The sequence below is a fragment of the Ctenopharyngodon idella genome, chromosome 20 (assembly GCF_019924925.1).
Source record: "Ctenopharyngodon idella isolate HZGC_01 chromosome 20, HZGC01, whole genome shotgun sequence".
Classification (NCBI taxonomy): domain Eukaryota; kingdom Metazoa; phylum Chordata; class Actinopteri; order Cypriniformes; family Xenocyprididae; genus Ctenopharyngodon; species Ctenopharyngodon idella.
In genome coordinates, this window is record NC_067239.1 from 25,698,905 (window position 1) to 25,718,459 (window position 19,555).

Sequence of the window (19,555 nt, forward strand, 5' to 3'; positions counted from 1 at the left end):
TTCTAGCGAGACACTGCTCGCATTTTACCCTTATATTATATGTGTTATCTGAGCTTAATTTGATTAATCAACATTTAATGTAATCAATTCTGCAATTTCTTTAGATTGATTGACAGTCCTAAAAATATTTTAATTTAATAGCAAAAATAAATGTAAAAGAAAATAAAACAAATCATAATAAAAACTCGGAGGGATTCAGATGGATTGTTTGGATTACTGGTGTCATGTCATTTTTTGTCAAACAGTCCTTTAGAACCATCATTCACATTAAACCACAGGCAACATTTCTTTATTAAATTGTCTGTTCAGTCCCATCTGCTTGAACTTGACTCTTCACTCATAATTCATCACATTAATAATTTGTATGTGACTTAGAAACCTTTATGGACTAAAACCGTTCAAAAGTTTGGTAAGATTTTTATGAAAGAAGTCTCTCATGCTCACCAAGGCTGCATTTATCAGATGAAAATGAAAATAAAGACAGTAATATTGTGAAATAATATTACAATTTACAGTTTTCTATTTTAATATATTTTAAAGAGGTCAAGACTTGACTTTTTTTTTATTATTCTAATATGTTCCTTGAGGTTCACTTATATGGTTAATAAAGGTTTTTTTCACACAAAAACAAATATAGGCTACAGTATATGTGGAAAAACAATTATCTTCAACCCTCATTCTATCCAATACATTTTCCCCTGCGTTCTAAAAAAAAATTCCGAGACGTGGGGTGATTGTCTTTGAATGTTTTTTTTTTTTTATGAATCAGCGCATCGAATCCGCAGTTCGGAGCGCCAAAGTCACGTGATTTCAGCAGTTTGGCGGTTTGACATGCGATCCGAATCATGATTCGGCACGCTGATTCATTACGCTCAGAATCTTCCTGAAGCAGTTTTGAAATCGGCCATCACTAAATAAGTCGTTATTTTGTTTTTTTTGGCGCACCAAAAATATTCTTGACGCTTTATAATATTAATATTGAACCACTGTACTCACATGAATTGATTTAAATATGTCTTTAGTACCTTTATGGATCTTGAGAGAGGAAATGTCATTGCTCCCTATGTAGGCCTCACAGAGCCATCGGATTTAAACAAAAATATCTTAATTTGTGTTCCGAAGATCAACGAAGGTTTTACGGGTGTAAAACGGCACGAGGGTGAGTAATTAATGACAGAATTTTCATTTTTGGGCGAACTAACCCTTTAAATAAATGCTTTGTTTATAATGAGAGGATGTTTTAAGCTATGAAACTTGCAGAATGTTTTAATGGTACAAAGAAACCATTCAAAAAAAATCCATCTTACTGACCCCAAACTTTTAAATGCTAGGGTATATAAAAAAAATACACAAAATAACATTTAAAATGGAAAACAATGATCATATCAAAAAGAAAATTAAGCTACGCTGCACTTCAGAACATTCTCATGTTAATGTACTTTACATAAATATGTCTGTAGGGGGTAAATGTTAAAAAAGATTGCCTTGAGGCAGATATGTGCTCTTAAAACATTTCCCCTTCTCAATGGAACAAATATCTCAAGTTGTTTTACTGCTGAAATTCCTCCTAGCTAGTCCTGCCAAGATAATGGGAAATGCTGGGATCACTGATCCAGTAATGAAGTAAAAAAAAATAAACAAAAAAAACAACATACAAGTACTGTCAACTGTGGGCAAGTGGACAGATCGAGGGGCTATGGGCCGCCTTGAGCTACAACATTAACATTCAAAGACTTACAACAACCATTCCTCGACCTCAACAAAATGACTCAAATAGCTATTTATTCTGCTTTAAGCGACACATCCCAGAAAGAAGCCATTTCAGTGGCACCAGCGCTGCAGGGAATTAGGCTGAGATGGACGTTTTCTCCTCACAGCCTCCATATAGCAAAGCTTTATGAGTTTTATTGTTTTGGCGTCACCCTTCCAAAAGCTTTTCCTCCGACAAAGGCATTTGTAAACCGCACGCGGCGCACAAAGACTATCAGCATGAGTTCCCACCTCCCTGCAACCACAAAGCCTGATTGCATATCCCCAAAGGAAAGCCTTAACCTAATTTCCTTGTTATAGATGCAAAAAGTGTTTCCCCAACTTGTGCGCACCGAATTCTTCCTAATTCTCTCGCTCTTGTTTTTTCGTTCTCACAGAGGCAGACTCATTTAAATACTGTCCTTTCTTTAAATGGGCCCTGGGACGTTACCCTTGATAGTAGCTGTAATTATGTGCGGACCGTGTTGATTGGTATGAGCTGTTCATTACCTTTGCGGAGGTGCTTCATGTACTATATTAATTAAAGCCGTAATGGCCAATATGGCTTCCCGATTAGTGTTTCTACATGCCTCAGGGATCAAGCCATCAATATCGTTCGCCTGCTTGGAGGATTCAGAGCTTCAACAATTATATTCCTCTGTAGAATTTTCCTGTGCTCACCCTTGGAACATCAACACCGCTGATAAACTCTCAATGAACACTAACATTGCCATGCAGCCGAGTGCTCCGGCAGCCACTCAAACTGCTACCTATAGACTGATTGGGAGAGACTTTCAAATGGATTTCCAATTACACAGATGTTCTAGAATCTCTCCTGATCACTGATTGAGGCAATCAGGAACCTCATTGGACACCGGGAGCGTTGCTGAATTATGTTTGAGGAAGTTAACCAATCAGAGTACGGCAGAAGTTTTTGTGATGCAAAGCTTATAGCTCATTTGACTAATCTAATGCCAATAAATTTGATTTTGTGAGAGGATGAAATTATTTAGTTTTTGCACACATTGCTTAATTGGAGAGTTTTATTCATAAGGTACTCTGAATAAGGCTATTGCACATAATCTGCAAATTTCTAGGGATTCTGATTTAAAATGCTTTTCTCCAAAGTATAAAGTAGTTCACCCAAATATGAAAATTCTGTCAAAGTCATTTGTGTGAGGAATAAACCAAAAGTCATTATTTGTTATTCATGCCAAAAAAAGGCTAATGGCGTTTGGAACAAAATGAGGGTGTGTAATGAGTAGTGAAATATATATTTCAATCATGACAACTCTCTGAATATTTTTAACATGTTATTGAATATGGCAAAGTTAATGTATTTGGTCTTGGCAGTCTAGATCTGCTATGTTGATTATTGCTGCTGCTACTGCTGCAGAGCAAGTATGCACTTGCTACTGCTAATAGATTAGCAGACACACCTCTGTGAGCATGTAAGATATATATATACAGTAAAACCAAAAATTATTCAGACATTTCTTATATTTTTGATATACATTTACTAGTGGGTGCAGGACACTATAGTTCATTTATGTAAGTGAGGATAGCAAAATAAACTGTGACATATTATGCCCAAAAATTCTTCATACAGTGGACTACCAGTAAAATTGATAAAAATTTGGAACCAAAAATTATTCATACACTTTGACCTGACCATGTTTTGCTTAAGTGTTATCTGACATAATTAAGATTAATTTTTTTCTGACACAGTTTAACTCTGAGATTTTGACATATTTTATTACCATTTTTTTAAACTATAGTGAATGAACTGTATTAATGAATGAAATGTTCAAGGTGTCTGAATAAATTTTGGTTTGACTATATATATATACATATATAGGGCCTAAAACGAATTTACCTTCCAAAAACATTTTTTACCAGCCATGACTCAAAAACAGGCAGTTATGTCACCAAAAATTTAGATTGTCCTTTGTTGTTTGGTTAACATTAAAAACACAGACAATAGCAGGATTATTAGGATGCTGTCACTTTAAGACCGAATGCACACACGGATCATGCGTTTTGTGTTTGCATTCACTTAAGACATAACCGACTATGTTTACTAGGATACTAGTAATTTTTTGACATCATTTTGAGCATGAAAGAGAGCTCAACTTTGCGCACTGTCTGAAAGACGTGGCTTTCAGGTCGCACACTTCGGATGTTAAACTTCCCACACAGCGCATGAGTAACAAATTCCCTTTTGCGTGTTCCAGCATTTGAATATTTACATTGGAATGGCTGAAACTTTCGTGATGATGAAGCACTGACCCGTCAACTGTACAGAGCATAGTTCACGTTTGTTCATGTTCATGTTGTCACAACATTGCATTGTTAGAATTCAAAAAATTGTTACTGGTCAACTGGCGACTGACAACGTTTTCATTCATACTCGCATTTGGCGCTTGGCGAGTGTTAATTTTAGGGCATGTACTGTATATATATAGCCTTAGTGAGCATAAGAGACTTCTTTCAAAAGCATTAAAAATATATATATATATATTGGATCACGCTCTGGCTTGGACCAACATCCCAAAGAATTCATGCATAAAACTCATATACACACAAATATCTTGCACTAATAGACCATCATGCTACACTGGATGTATTCTGCCACAGGGCTCCCTTTTCGTGATCTTAACGTGTAGTGAAGGCACTCCTTTAATGAGAGGCTGGCCCTCCAAATACGGTCATGCTTAATTACATACAGAGTGAAGTTTAATGATTCTGATTACTCTGATTATGAAATGATAAAATGCATTGAAAATACAGGACAAAGAAGGGGGATGCCTAACAAATAAACAGCCGCACACACACTTTTACATGCATCTCTCTCTGTTTTAGTTGCTTGGTGATGAGAGGATGATGAGAACAGGGAAAATAAGGATTGACTCTGCAAGAGAACAACAGTATTGATCTTGTATGCCAGTGTTAGGCTGCATAGCCTTTGTTATTGTAGCTATATTCCTCAAAAGGCTCTCCCAAGAAAAAAGTTACAAGCATCTGAAGGCAAAACACATTAAATGAATAGTCTGTCATGATCCACATGAGTTTCTTTCTTCTGTGGAACACAAATGGGGAAATGCTGAACAACGTATAGCCTACTGTTTTCAATACAATAAAAGTGAAAAAAAAAAAAAAAGCACCATAAAAGTGGTGAATATTCCAAGTCTTGTGAAGGTATATGATTTGCATTCTCTTTTTTGTGTTCCACAGAAGAAAGAAAGTCATACAGGTTTGGATAAATGCGAGTGAGTAAACGACCAGATTTGTCATTTTGGGTGAACTGGTCCTTATAAATATAAAGAGTATTATCAATCAGTCCATCATGATTATTATGCTTTCTAATCTTTTGTCAGGGCAGAAAGGCGACTAAAGAGAATGATCCATGTGTCTCAGCGTGGCCGTCTGAGCATTACAACTGGAAGAATTTTCTCCTTGCTTTAAAACACTAGGCCACAGGCTGGTCGTTTGGGATCAATAAAAGCAATCTTTTAGATTCGGCAACATCTAAATTCCAGTGTTTACTGGGGCATTCAAACTAGGCTAAAGATCTGCCACCAAGAGCTATGTCTATGTCAGTTCATTTACTGCAGGAAACAAATATTCCCTCACAATGCTAAATCATGCTCCATGTCTGTGAATATAAAAATGGTTAATATATATATTAAATAAAACCATGCATCTTTACAGCAGTTTAGGTTTTAAACTAAAAATAAGACTAAACAATTTGCATTAGATGCTTCTTTCAAATGTCAGTTTAACAAAAGCAAATTACTATTTTTTAAAAATATAAAAAAAATGTATTTATATATTTTGTTTCTTTTTTTCTTTCTCTCTATATAAAGTTGTTTTACTTATATTTTTATTTAAATTATTTTGTATATTTATTTTTACATTTAATATACGCTTCCCAGCCAAAAAAAGTCACTGTTTGGATTTAAATGCTTAAGAGTCTATGATTAGATCACTATTGCTGTTATTATTTTGTTTCTGGCATGTTATATGTTCGGCAATAGTTCTTCTAACCCTAATTGATGAAGTGTGCAGCTTTTCATTTCTTAAACAGCCATGTAGGAAGACACATCATGACCATATTCCAGGATGACAATGTCAAGATTCATCAGGCTCAAAATGTGAAAGAATGGTTGGGAGGGAGCATGAAGAATCATTTTCACACATGAATTGGCACCTTAATTTCATTGAAAGTCTTTGGGATGTGCTGGAGTAGACTTTACAGAGTGCTCACCTCTTGCATTGTCAATACAAGATCTTGACCAAAAATGATGGAAAATACATCACAACATTTACTTCCATCAAGAGGTGCATCAATTTTGGTCAAGATCTTGTATTGACTGCAAGAGTCGAGCACTTAGTAAAGACTTTCAATGAATTTAATGTCTGGATTGCCAATTCATGTGTGAAAAATTCTTTCACAATTTGAGCCTGATGAATCTCGGCTTTGTCATCCTGGAATATGGTCATGATGTGTCTTCCTACATGGTTGTTTAAGAAATGAAAAGCTGCACACTCCATCAAGGGTTAGAAGAACTGTTCCCAAACATATAACATGCTAGAATGTAATTTTGTATGTAATTTAATGTACTTTTAGATCTCATACTTATATTAGAAGCATGTATTATCTATTTGAGTATAGGCAAACCCTCATTAAAAGATGAACAATAACACACTCATGACTCAGTTATGAAGATATACTCACAGCTGTCCTCCTCTTCAGAAATGAGCTTCACAACATAACAGGCATAGATGAACCCAGCAAGCTGTGAAGAGAACAGAAAACAACACTGATTAGAATAATCAACTGTACTGATCAATGTGTCTATATTAAGGTTAAGAGTAGTGCACCAAATGGAACTGGATAAATAATGTTTCACAAACAGGTTTCACAAACATTCCCAGCACTCCTTTTGCATTGTTCAGACAGACTGTCCCACCCTGAAAACACCTTTGGTTGAACCAGAAGTTGACGTTGGATCAAAAAGTAAACTAAAAATGGAAGAAACTATGGTGCACAGTGGCTCTTTTCAAGTGTAAGTGCCACAAGAAAAGCATTTCCCTATGCTAAAAAATAAACTTTTATCATATACTCACATTTAAAATGTAAAATTTTCTCTCTCAAGAAACTAACCAAAATTATTGAGGAATCCAATAAAATGCTCTTTAGAATGACCCTGCAAAAAATGATGATTTTTCTTTGACAAAAACCCAACTTCCTCTTTCAACAGAAAATATATCAACAAAGCAAATAAAACCATTTCATGTGGTAATTATACCAGAATAAGAAAACAAACCATCATGGAAGACCATTAGTGGTTCATTCGGTTAATTAGATATAAAAAAGAGCACATTTTTAGAGAAAACACGTTCATATGTTTTGGTCAAATGAGAGAGAATCTGTAATAAAAACAGGAGAGAATAAAGAGATCAAAAATAGAGGGAGGTAGGCTCATTTTCATTGAGGAAACAGGTGTTGTAGCGGCGAGAGCTTTACATCAAACTGAGACACCGCCACAGGAAATGGGTCTTTAGAGCAATGAGGACAGAGCGAAGCAGAAATGTTGGAGCCTCATCCTCTCTGTCTCTCCAAAACGCAGCACTTCTGAATCCTACAAGCACACGGATGCACAAAGCTCCTATTTTCCTGGCTCTGAATCACTCATCAGCAACTGTGTTTAATGAAAAAGACGGTCTTGGGACTTCAACAGTGATTAAGAGGGATAAATGTACAACGATGACGAAAAGATCATATAAGAATATTGAGTACTGTAAACACATTTACTGGACAAACAAAAGACTTGGATCTCTCGGAGCAGACTCTTTAAAAAGCTCAGGGAGCACAGCTGTGCTTTTTATAAACCCTCTTCATCAGAGAGTCCTGTTGTTGTGTGTTAAACCCGCAATTTTATAGAACTGGACTGATTGGACGTCTCTAATCAAATCAAGAGAAATGATAGAGTGGGACAGCTTGAAGTCCATACGTCTGCACTGCAAAAATAAGGTCTACATGGCCAGCACAAACACAAAGTTTACTTAATTTTACTTGAGTTTATTTCAAGTAACGAGGTGACCAGTTGCTTGTTAAATTTTACTTACACTTATATGTTACTTTTCAAATTATATAATAACAAATACACACAAAAATCTTTCAGTTTCGTATGTGGGAAGAAAAGGGTATATATAAAGGTGTAGAAACGTTGTAGGAGTTATTTTGTGCTTAGTGTAGTTCTAGAAAGTGTGTGTGACCATATAGTCTTTCATATAGCTGACCTCAGAATTATGCTTTAAAAACATTTAAATACAAATAAAATACAAATACAAAATAAATAAATACAAATACAAATACAAATTAAATACAAATACTAACAAATAAAAAATCCAGTTGAATTCATTATTTATAGTGATGATTTTAAATATATTATTATAATAAATTAAACTATTTTCATATAATATAATTAATTGATGTCATATAAAAATATTATAATATTATAAGTATTATAATTAATTAAAAAATTATATTAAAATATAATTATATAATTTATCATTTTAAAAATATATATATTTTTTTAAATTAAGTCTCTTATGCTCACCAAGGCTGCATTTATTTGATCAAAAATACAGTAAAAACAATAATGCTGTGAGATATTATTACAGTAAAATAACTGTTTTCTATTTTAGTATATTGTAAAAATGAATTTATTCCTGTGATGACAAAGCTAAATTTTCAGCATCATTTCTCCAGTCTTCAGTGTCACATGATCTCTCAGAAATCATTCAAATATGCTGATTTGCTGAAGCATTTTTATAATATTATCAAGGTTGAAAATAGTTGTGCTGCTTTTTTTTGGTAATAATGTAGAAGTCTTTACTGTCACTTTTAATAAATGTAATGCACCCTTGCTGAATAAAAGGATTAATTTCTTAAGTATTAAATCTTACTGACCCCAAACTTTTGAATGAAAGTGTATGCTGGGTGGATGAACATTTCTACAACCAAAAAATAATAAAATAAAAATAATAAAATAAAAATAAAAAATAAATAGAAAAGTTTTGCAAACCAGTCAAAGCACTTTCAATGAGGACAAGAGAGAGCCCATTATTGGTAAAAACCCCCACAAAATAACCTTTTATGAGTAACCCAATACTATAACATGTTATTTTTAAAAGCAATGTTCCTCAACACTGTGCCACAGTTGTTCTGAGAACAAATGTACTTTGACATACTCCTAAAAAGGCCACCCAGACTTGAGATTATAATTAAGAGTCTGAGCGCCATTTGCTTTTCTATGAGATACAAACTCATGTCCCCTCAGGGGATGCTCTAGAATGCAGCCGTGTTTACAAGAGTGTTTATGTATCGCCATTTCTTATCATTTGAGCAGTTCATTTAACTAAACTCACAGAACAAACTGTCCAGGACTGCATTCCCGGTCCAATCCCTCCGGATAATCACAGTGCGCCGGTAAATGGGAGGATTTAGGATTCCGAGAATACCTCAAGGTCTTGCTCTCATTTACACGGAATAATGTACCACTCCCTCCTCCTTCCCAGCGGCGGTGGAGAGCATGGGGCCGCGCTCACACACATGCAATCCGTATCCAGACAGGGTCATTTACATAATACCGCACAGCTATGTGAAGGACAAGGGCCCAATGTGGTGTCACCTCGGCTCAGCACGTATTGGGCCAGACAGTATTCTGGTTCCCAGTTTCTTGGATATAGCAACCAGCATGGATGATTAGACAATAGAGGCGGCTAGCAGTCTGTGTGTTTGTGTGGGGAAAAAGGGGCGGATTCAACAAACAATACAGGCTGCTCTTTTGATTACCTGATGCTATCATCTGCCCATTGTGTTTGCAAAAGATGTAAACCAAGCTATTGGGCTGTAAATATAGTCTGTACAAGCTGTGTGATAAAGAGCAGTGAAAAAGACTAGCAATGGAATGGTGACAAACTGTTTATTTCAATATGGCAAAAAATAACATATTATACTAATATACTAATACTAGGGCTGGGTAAACAATATCGATTTCTCGATTTTAATCGATTCTCATTTTTACGAACCGATATCGATTCTTAAATCTTAAGAATCGATTAGTCTAGTCTGTTTTCAGTTGATGAATGAACAGAACATGTAGCGCGCCACCCATCCAATAAATCGCAATAATCTTTGTGCTTTGTTACTTTTGATATGAAGCAAAGTCTCAGATTTCAAATGACGTCCATCTTATTATGAGATTCAAAAAATAAATACTGTTTTGGCGCTGTTTAATGTGACGTGACAGATCGCTTTAGCGCCTCAGTTAAGGAGAAGCGGCAGCACGGAGCGCATATGAACATCCTCTCCTCCGCTTTAATACCAGTTACAGCGTGAAATAAACGTGACTTAACATCTGAAGGTATGTTAAAATACAGTACAACTTACCGAAATCCGTATCATGTCTCGTGTAATAGCTCAATCAGTGTTTCAACCGCGGAAAGACGTCAATAAAACAGCTTGTAAACAATGTCACGTAACGTCACATTTATCTCAGAAAAACATTCAGTGACCATAAACTCATTAGTCAGCTAGAAAAGTGAACTCTAGAAAGCAGCATTCTGATAAATATAGCTATGCACCGTTACATATTCATTATAATGTTCTTCAATATTTAATGCATGTTTGAATAAATTAGTTATGACAGCCACGATTTAAATTATAAATTAAAAAAAAAAAAAAAAAACGAATTGGAGTAGTAACATGATTGTGTAATTCTAAACTTTAGTTATTATAAAAAATATCATTGAGTGTAATTTAAGTGTTTGTATATAAATAAGTTAATTTTAGCAATATTATAGTAATGTAGTGCCAAACGACTCCCATGTGTAGTTTACAGCATTAGTTGAGAGATTTTTTTTTCCTCTAGAAAATTTGCCATGTACTGTAACTGATATACTACATCCAAAATAATCGATATCGAATCGAAATCGTAATCGAATCGAATCGAATCGCAAGCATGTGAATAGAAATCGAATCAAATCATGAAAATTGTGTCAATACCCAGCGCTAACTAATACTAATTGTACATGCCAAATAACAGCATAGCTAAATAAAATACACAAATACAATGTAATGTAGAACAAATAATGTAGAACCTCAAATGGCAAAACATACTGCTAAAAGTATATAGGTATTGTAGATTAAAAATGATACATTTCACCTTTAATTCTTGTCTGATTAAAAACAGTCAAGAAAAATACTACACAATGTGCAAATTAAGACGCACACAAAAAATACTACACAAAAATACAGTGTAAATGGAAGGTCAAGAAAAGCACACTGAATTGTGGGATACATATTCCACACTGTGTGCTCAACTGTCATCTGGATATTCAATGCATGCAGAAAATTTACAGACTGCGGAAATGTAATAATAAGAAATGAGAGTAAGAGTGGAATTGTAGTGTGCTACTCTGAACAGCTCAGGCTGGTACACACACACACACACACACACACACACACACACACACACACACACACACACACACACACACACATTGTGTTGTATTGTGTACCCTCTTCCTCTGCCATGTCATTCCCAATAGACAAGACTAAATTTAGATTCTATACATGTGAATAATACATGCAGGGTTTCTAAAGAGGTGCTAAATAATTGAGGATGCGTCTGGGAGCAAGGATTGATCTTGATGCAAGTGTCTTAAAGTTGAACCTCACGCACAAGCTTGCTCATTCTTCATCGCCTGCAGTTTCGATTAATGAGTTTTAATGTTTAATATGTTTATCTTCAAAGCACGGGGCAACTCGATTCACTTCACAATGAAAAAGAACACGTTAAGAACACAAATGTTATTGAAGCTACATCCACTACAAAGACTTACACTTACAGGCTACATGTCTTACATGAGACAGAACAGCAAACTTGTGTGCACATTTTTACATCCTATAACAGTCAGAATAAAAAAATTAACTCCAATATACGTGCCTCTGAATAAAACATAAATTATTTATGAAAACAATACATAAGAAACAACATAAATAGCAACATAAAATGTATGGCATTATTTGAAATAAAACATAGAAGTGAATTCTGACTTGACAGGAAATTGATTGTCACTTCCTGCACGTGGTCATCTTTGATCAGCCTTGTACAACAACTCAAGCTTGAAATATTTTGGGTAGTTTCACAAAGCTACAATTTAGCCATTAACATTGAACTAGTTTCTCCTGAAGGATATCTGTAATGATAAAAGAAGTGCAGTACACTTCAACAAACCATTGTCACTATTATTAATTTTCTGCAATTTTATGAAGAAGTTATTCCTCCTCAGTTTTGCTCTTCACAAGCCTTTTTCAATCATCTCTCTGACCCTGAGAATGAAAAGGTCTGTTTTTTTTGTTTTGTTTTTTGCTGCTGTGCCTAAATGTAAACTATCCAAAATTGCTCCCTATTCCCTATAGATACAATATTATACACTACAGGTCAAAAGTTTGGAGTCAGTAATACTTTTTTTAATTAAATTAATCCTAAAACTGATCAAAACTGACAGTAAAGACTATTGCATTGTTACAAAAATCTGTCAAATAAATGCTGCTCTTCTGAACTTTCCCCTAGTAAAAAAAACTATACCAAAATCTATTTAAAATACATTTATTACTACGTTTAAAAAAACAAAAAAAAACAAAAAAAAAAACATATTTATTGACAAATCACTTAAGACTTACTGATATAAAATTATATATCAGTATTATATATCAGTAATATTATAATTAAACTTTATTTGGAGTATTTCTTTACTGCAGAAAGCAAATTTCTTAATATTATGCCTAAAAAGTTTTTTAATATCACTATTAATAAGGATTGTACAATCTTTGTATAATATCAGTCTTTAAATGCAAGATATTTAAAGTGTACCTAAAATATTTGCAATAGTTCCACTTTAGCACAATCAAATATTACAAGTATATCTTTAGTTGGACCTCAGCACTACTTCTGCACAATTCAAGTGCATTTAGTACAAAAGTAGTTGTTATATGGCAGACTTTAAGTACACCAGTTTAGTATACCAAAATTACAATTGCATGGTATTTTTATTTAGCACATAAATATGTAAATGTATTTGCAGTATACTTAGCACAAAATAAATGTATTTCAAATACATTTATAGTATATTATAGTATTCATTTATTATAGTATATATATTTTTTTCACTAGGGTGTGTTCATCAAAACAACCATATCAGTATATTAGAATGATTTCTGAAGGATCATGTGACACTGAAGACTGGAGTAATGATGCTGAAAATTTAGCTTTGCATCACAGAAATAAATTACATTTTACAATCTATTAAAATAGAAAACAGTTATTTTACACTGTAATAACATTTAACAATATTACTGTTTTTACTGTATTTTTGATCAAAATACAGTGAGCATAAACATAACTTAAAATCTTACCGAACAAAAAAAACAAAAAACTTTGTATGACTGCTGTTCTCATGTGTTTCTTCACTTTCACTAAGATCTGTTCTTACAGTTTCTTACATAACCTACTTTCTCTTTCACATTTTTTTTCTGGGCAGAATCACCTGACTTAATCAATTTAGTATGTTGACACAGCATCAGTCAACCCATTTCTGTGCCAATGTGGATGCCTGCTTCAAACAGCGCTCTCGCTCTTGCTGGCTTGGACTAATTCACATGTCCTTGACTTCCTCCTCGGCCGCTGGGCCTCTCTCCAGGTGGGCTGCTCACTCCTGGCTTTTATAGACTGCGCTAGTGAGCTACTTAACATGCCAACAGCCACCCATGTTCTGACGCACCAAACGTCTTCTGCAATCTTCCAAGTGCAAACACTTATTCGGGGGCAGTCGGCGTTGTGTTTTTTTTTTTTCTCTCAGCACAAATCAAGGGTGAATGGTTTATGCACTCTTTATGAAATGATTTAAATAGACAACCGGTTAGAACGGCCATGTTCTTGTAAAACGTGGACAGCTGACACGAAGAAATGCTGATTATATTGGCGTTGGGGTCGTTTATAGGGTGAGAGGAGAAGTGATGTGTTTTTTATGACTCATCGTGGTAAAGTCAAGCTGTTTTTTCAGTAAAACGGTCCTGTTTTAAAATGGACTGAGTGTTGCTTGGCACAAAGCAACATCACAAATACGGCTAATGCCTTTTATTTGTTGCTAGCTCAAGGACACAGATGCTAAAAATGACTTTTCAGAAGCTAGTCTGCCTAAACTGACAAAATAAAAAAGACTGTTAGAATGAAATAAATGAGGAAACAACTAGTTCACTGAAATTATAATGGCAACAATCAACAAACACATAATAATTACTGCTGCTCAAAATTAGGGTTAAGGGTTTGTTCAAATCCCTAAGTATTAAACTTCCCTGCATAAATCATTTAACAGAGACAACTTGGGCCAGTAAGCAACCACCGAAACATCATATCAACACCCTAGCAACCACACAGAACTCCTTAGCAACCACTAAGTCCATCCTAGCAGCCAAATTGCAACCACCATAACAACAACCTAGGAACTACCAAGAAGAACCTAGCAACCACCTAAAAACTTTGCAAAACACACTGCGAACCACTCAGAACACCTTAACAACCACCTAGCAACCACCCAGAACTCCCCAGCAACGACTCAGACCACCTTAACTATACCTAGCAACTACCCAGAACACCTTAGAAAATACCCAAAACACCCTAGCAACCACCCAGAACACCCTAGAAACCACATAGAACACCCTAGCAACCACTAACACTAACACCCTAGAAACCACATAGAACACCCTAGCAACCACTAAGACACCCTAAAAACCATCTATGGACCATCCTAACAGCCACCTTGCAACCACCCTAACAACAGCCTAGCAACTTCAAAGAATAACCTAGCAACCATCTAGCAACTATACAAAACACACTGCGAACCACTAAGACCACCTTAACTACACCTAGCAACTACCCAGAACACCCTAGAAAATACCCCAAAACACCCTAGCAACCACCCAGAACTCCATAAAAATCACCTAGGACACATTAGCAACCACTAAGACACCCTAAAAACCATCTACAGTCCATTCTAACAGCCACCTTGCAACCACCCTAACAACTGCCAAGAAGACCCTAGCAACCACCTAACAACTATCCAAAACACACTGCGAACCACTCAGAACACCTTAACAACCACCTAGTAACCACCAAGAACTCCCAAGCAACCACTCAGACCACCTTAACTACAACTTGCAACTACCCAGAATAGCCTAGAAAATACCCCAAAACACCCTAGCAACCACCCAGAGCTCCATAGAAACCACATAGAACATCATATCAACCACTAAGACACCCTAAAAACCATCTACGGTCCATCCTAACAGCCATCTTGCAATCACCCTAACAACAGCCTAACAACTACCAAGAAGATCCTAGCAACCACCTAACAACTATCCAAAACACACCGCGAACCACTCAGAACACCTTAACAACCACCTTGCAACCACCAAGAACTCCCAAGCAACCACTCAGACCACCTTAACTACAACTTGCAACTACCCAGAACACCCTAGCAACTATGCAAAACACCCTAGCAACCACCTAGAACTCCATAGAAACCACCTAGAAAACCATTGTAACCACTAAGACACCCTAAAAACCATCTAGTCCATTCTAACAGCCACCTTGCAACCACCCTGACAACAGCCAAGCAACTACCAAGAAGACCCTAGCAACCACCTAGCAACTATCCAAAACACACTGCAAACCACTCAGAACACCCTAACAACCACCTAGCAACCACTCAAATCACTTTTAACAACCACCTAGCAGCCACCCAGAATGCCCTAGCTTTGTGGCACAGAGTTTTGCATGGGCAAACACTAGAAGATTTTATATAGAAAATATAAAAATGTAATAATTTTATCACAGTTTATACCGCATTTCACTTGTAAGTATGTTTTAATTGGGTCTTTTGCTGTAGGCTACAGCAATACCAGACATGCCATCTTTGACCTTCGTACTGTACCTCCACCAGTCTTAGAACAAAAAGTGCCAAAGGAATAAAAGAATGAAACATTCAAAGCCTCATTTACAGTTCAGATCATCTACAATAAATGTCAGAGTATTTTCAATCTGAGGCACAAACACTAATACTTTGGTAAAACATTACAAATGATTTAGTCCTTGTGGTTTCGGAAAGACACTTTTTGACCTATATGGAATATCCCCTCGCTGCCTTTTAGTCCTCGGAAGAAACCAATTTCAGTGTTGACCTCCTTGGGCCTCGTCCACCTGGCTGTTAATCTGAATTAGACGCAGTACATTAGTGCGGCTAAGGCCACGCTATAGCTCAGAGCTAGCAAAAGGAAGTCTTGTTAGCGGTGCTAAATGAACCTTTTTAGCTTTTTAATCACGGTTAAGAACTCCCTTCATTCACTGCCTTGAGTTCTCAGCTCCTAAAGTGCTGTATTATAAGAACAAGGCATGCAAAGAGGCAAGTGAGGTTTGTAAGACAATGAAGAAAAAATATGATATGATTTGCTGTGCTACTATTGTAAATCAAATGGTGTTAGTAAAATTGTCTACAATAGCAGAATGCTTCTCCAAAAAAAATCATATTCATGAGTATCATATTCATGGTATTTATATGGTACTATAAAGGTGCATTAAACACCACAGTACCTTTTTTAGATTGCCACTTCAAATAAAAGCTAAACTTATAGACAAAGTCTTTACTGGACAAAGAGCACCTGAAATGAGCACCTGACACCGCTTTAGCAATATCAAAATCAAAAATGCAGTCGACCCTCTTCCAAATGTTTTAGTAATTTGTTCTTCAAAAATCACAGACTTTCACTCTGTATCTATAGCTGCCAATGTTTTTCTAAAGGGCAACAGTCCGTGAGTCAGTGCTCCATGCCAAGAGTTTTCGCTTTGTTGACAATTGGCAGAATTTGCCAGTGTTAGTGGGGAAGGAACACAAAAAAGTGAGTAAAGCCGACACTTTCATCACAACTGCTTTGATTCCCAAACAACACATCACACCCAATTTTCCACTTTCACAATTGAGCAGGCACTTAGCCAGAGGGGATAAGCTTCTCTATGACACAGTTGCACCCAATGCTCATAGAGGAAGCTCTTTTGCTGTGCTTCTTGAGAAGAAACACACAACACAGACCTCCATAGACTACAGTGCTCCAGAAAGCATATTGGTGATCTGCCGCACCGAACCTGCCATGGCAGGAGAGGAGCGAATGAAGAAATCACACCTCTGTGTTGCCTATGAACTCTCCAATGTAAAGAATGGAGACTGGAAAGAAAGCAATTTCATTCCATCCACTGTAAAGGCCTCTTTCTTGAGATGGATATTATACTGTATGTAAGGAGTCTGACAGCAGGATACAGAGCAGCTTTCTCCATTTTACTCTTTATTATATAGAATTTTCAGTAACACTTTAGTATAACACTTCGCTTTTAACGCATTATATTACAGTAATGAGAATCATCAGTGAGAAAAATTAGAATTCGAAACAAATGAAAAAGAAGAAAAACATCACAAGCAAAAACATCTGGACGAGAATTTGGTGGTAAAATGTTTATAATGTAAATGGTCACAATGCAAAAATGAAACGAAAAGAAACAAAGCAAAACAAAACAAAAAACAAAACAAAACAAAGCAAAGCGAAGCAAAACAAAAAACAACCTTTGGTCCAGACATAGTCCTCATTTTTAATTAAAATGATTTATTTTCTTTGAATTTGGGGTGAAATATGATTCATGAAATTGACACATTAAAAAAAATTATACAAATATAATATAATATAATATAATATAATATAATATAATATCTAACTTTTACAAGTAGGTAACATGCTTCATTCCTTCTATGAGGGATTTATGCATTTCAGCTCTGGTTTCTTTAATTTTTACTGGCTTCTGCAGAGCTGCTTTTCCTTCACTTGATGCTAATTCATATCGTGGCCCTGAGCTCCCAGCTCCATTGTGCCTGGATTGATTGTCTGCTGTAAAAGCCGACTCTCCAAGTAAAGAGCATAATTGCTCTTTGTTTACAGTAATGAATTCAGACATCTCATTGATCTTGACAAAATAATGTTTGAATACCTGCTCTGCATACCGGCTGCCGAGAGTGCCAAAGGCCTGGAGCGCGATAGTGCACGCTTGCTTTGCGTTTCCGGTTTTACACTCTGCAAAGTGACAAAAGCGTCGCCAGGAGTGATGCCATTGAGTTGTGACTCAATACAGAATGGCATAAAACACACAAATCATAAAGGCAACCTTATGAGCTTGTTCAGACAGCTGAAGGAAGCAGGAGGAAGAATTTGTACACTGAATAAGACACACGACATAACGCTTGGCAGACCTCACAGCCTCCTGATGTGTTAGCGATCATATTTTAGAAGGAAAAGATGGGTGGTGGGCAGGTGTCCAGCTGAGATCGAGAGGTCAGGCTTCGCTTGGAGCAAAGCCGCAACGACTCTTGGATAATTGCTTCAGTGACCTCCCGAAGCCCTCCATCAGTAATGGCAATTTTATAACACACCAGAGATATTTCCTTTCCTGCTGAGTATAACTGGGTAAGTGAAAGGTTCTATCCTGACAAACAGAGGAGCAGACAAAAGGATTTAAAGCTGAGGCCCGCAGGTGGTGGGTTGGTTGATGTTGGATGGCGAGGCTACTAGAAGGTACAGAGATGTGATTGCTTGGATCAAATAGTCAGATGGCCTCCAACACATCAAAAAACAACAACAACAAAAACTTGCAATTGATTCCAGTAAATAAATTGCATGTTTGTTTTGACAGAGCTTTGGAATAATCTCTCTATGTCAAAACAGACATAACATAGAAAAACATCTCTGCCTACAATAACAATGACAGACAGTTATTTGGTTTCACTCTGGCTTGGTTTGAGTCCAGCTACTAATACCTTACATTATACGTGTTGAACATTGATCTTGTCCAGGCGCTGAGGTGTGAGTGATAGGCAGGGATCTTATGGTTCTTCATCATACAAGTCATTAATCTGTCAGAGTATTTGGATGAGAGCTTCCAAGTATTTTACCAATTCTCTTTCTTGCTGGCTTTCTCTCTCAGTGCTCAAAAGATCAGCTTAAAACACATCATATATGTGTGTATATATATATATGTGTATATATATATATATATATATATATATATATATATATATATATATATATATATACACACACTAATATTTTTAAAAGAAGTCTTGTGCTCACCGTGGCTGCATTTATTTGATTAAAAATACAGTTAAAACTGTAATGTTGTGATTTTTTTTTTTGTTGCAATTTAAAAGACTATAAATGACTTTAAAAGCATATATTTTAAAATGTAATTTATTCTTCATTTACAGTTTTCAGTGTCACGTGATCCTTTAGAAATCATTCTAATATGCTGATTTGGTGCTCAAGAAATATTTCTTATCAATGTTGAAAAACTAAAATATCTAAAATATAAGTTACTCAATGTTAACTTACTGAATAAGCTACTCAATATTAATCTATATGTACTGTCATATAAAGACAACATAACGCCCGCAATCATTCTGTGTGAATATATACAGTCCTGGTCAAAATTATTGGCACCCTTGGTAAATATGAACAAAAGCCTGTGAAAATAAATCTGCATTGTTAATCCTTTTGTAAAAAAAATAAAATAAAATAAATAAATAAATAAATAAAAAAAATCTAACCTTTCATTGAAGAAAAAAAATTAAAAATGGGTGG

The 19,555-nt window shown here is 35.7% G+C and overlaps 1 protein-coding gene across 1 annotated transcript in view; it reads right to left on the bottom strand.

Moving 5' to 3' along the window:
- nkain2 (sodium/potassium transporting ATPase interacting 2) overlaps positions 1-19,555 on the bottom strand; it is a 166,755-nt gene that overhangs the window by 13,220 nt on the left and 133,980 nt on the right. The window contains exon 5 of the mRNA XM_051876236.1: positions 6,488-6,548. Within this exon, the coding sequence (XP_051732196.1) occupies positions 6,488-6,548 (61 nt within the window). The remainder of the gene's footprint in view (positions 1-6,487; positions 6,549-19,555) is intronic.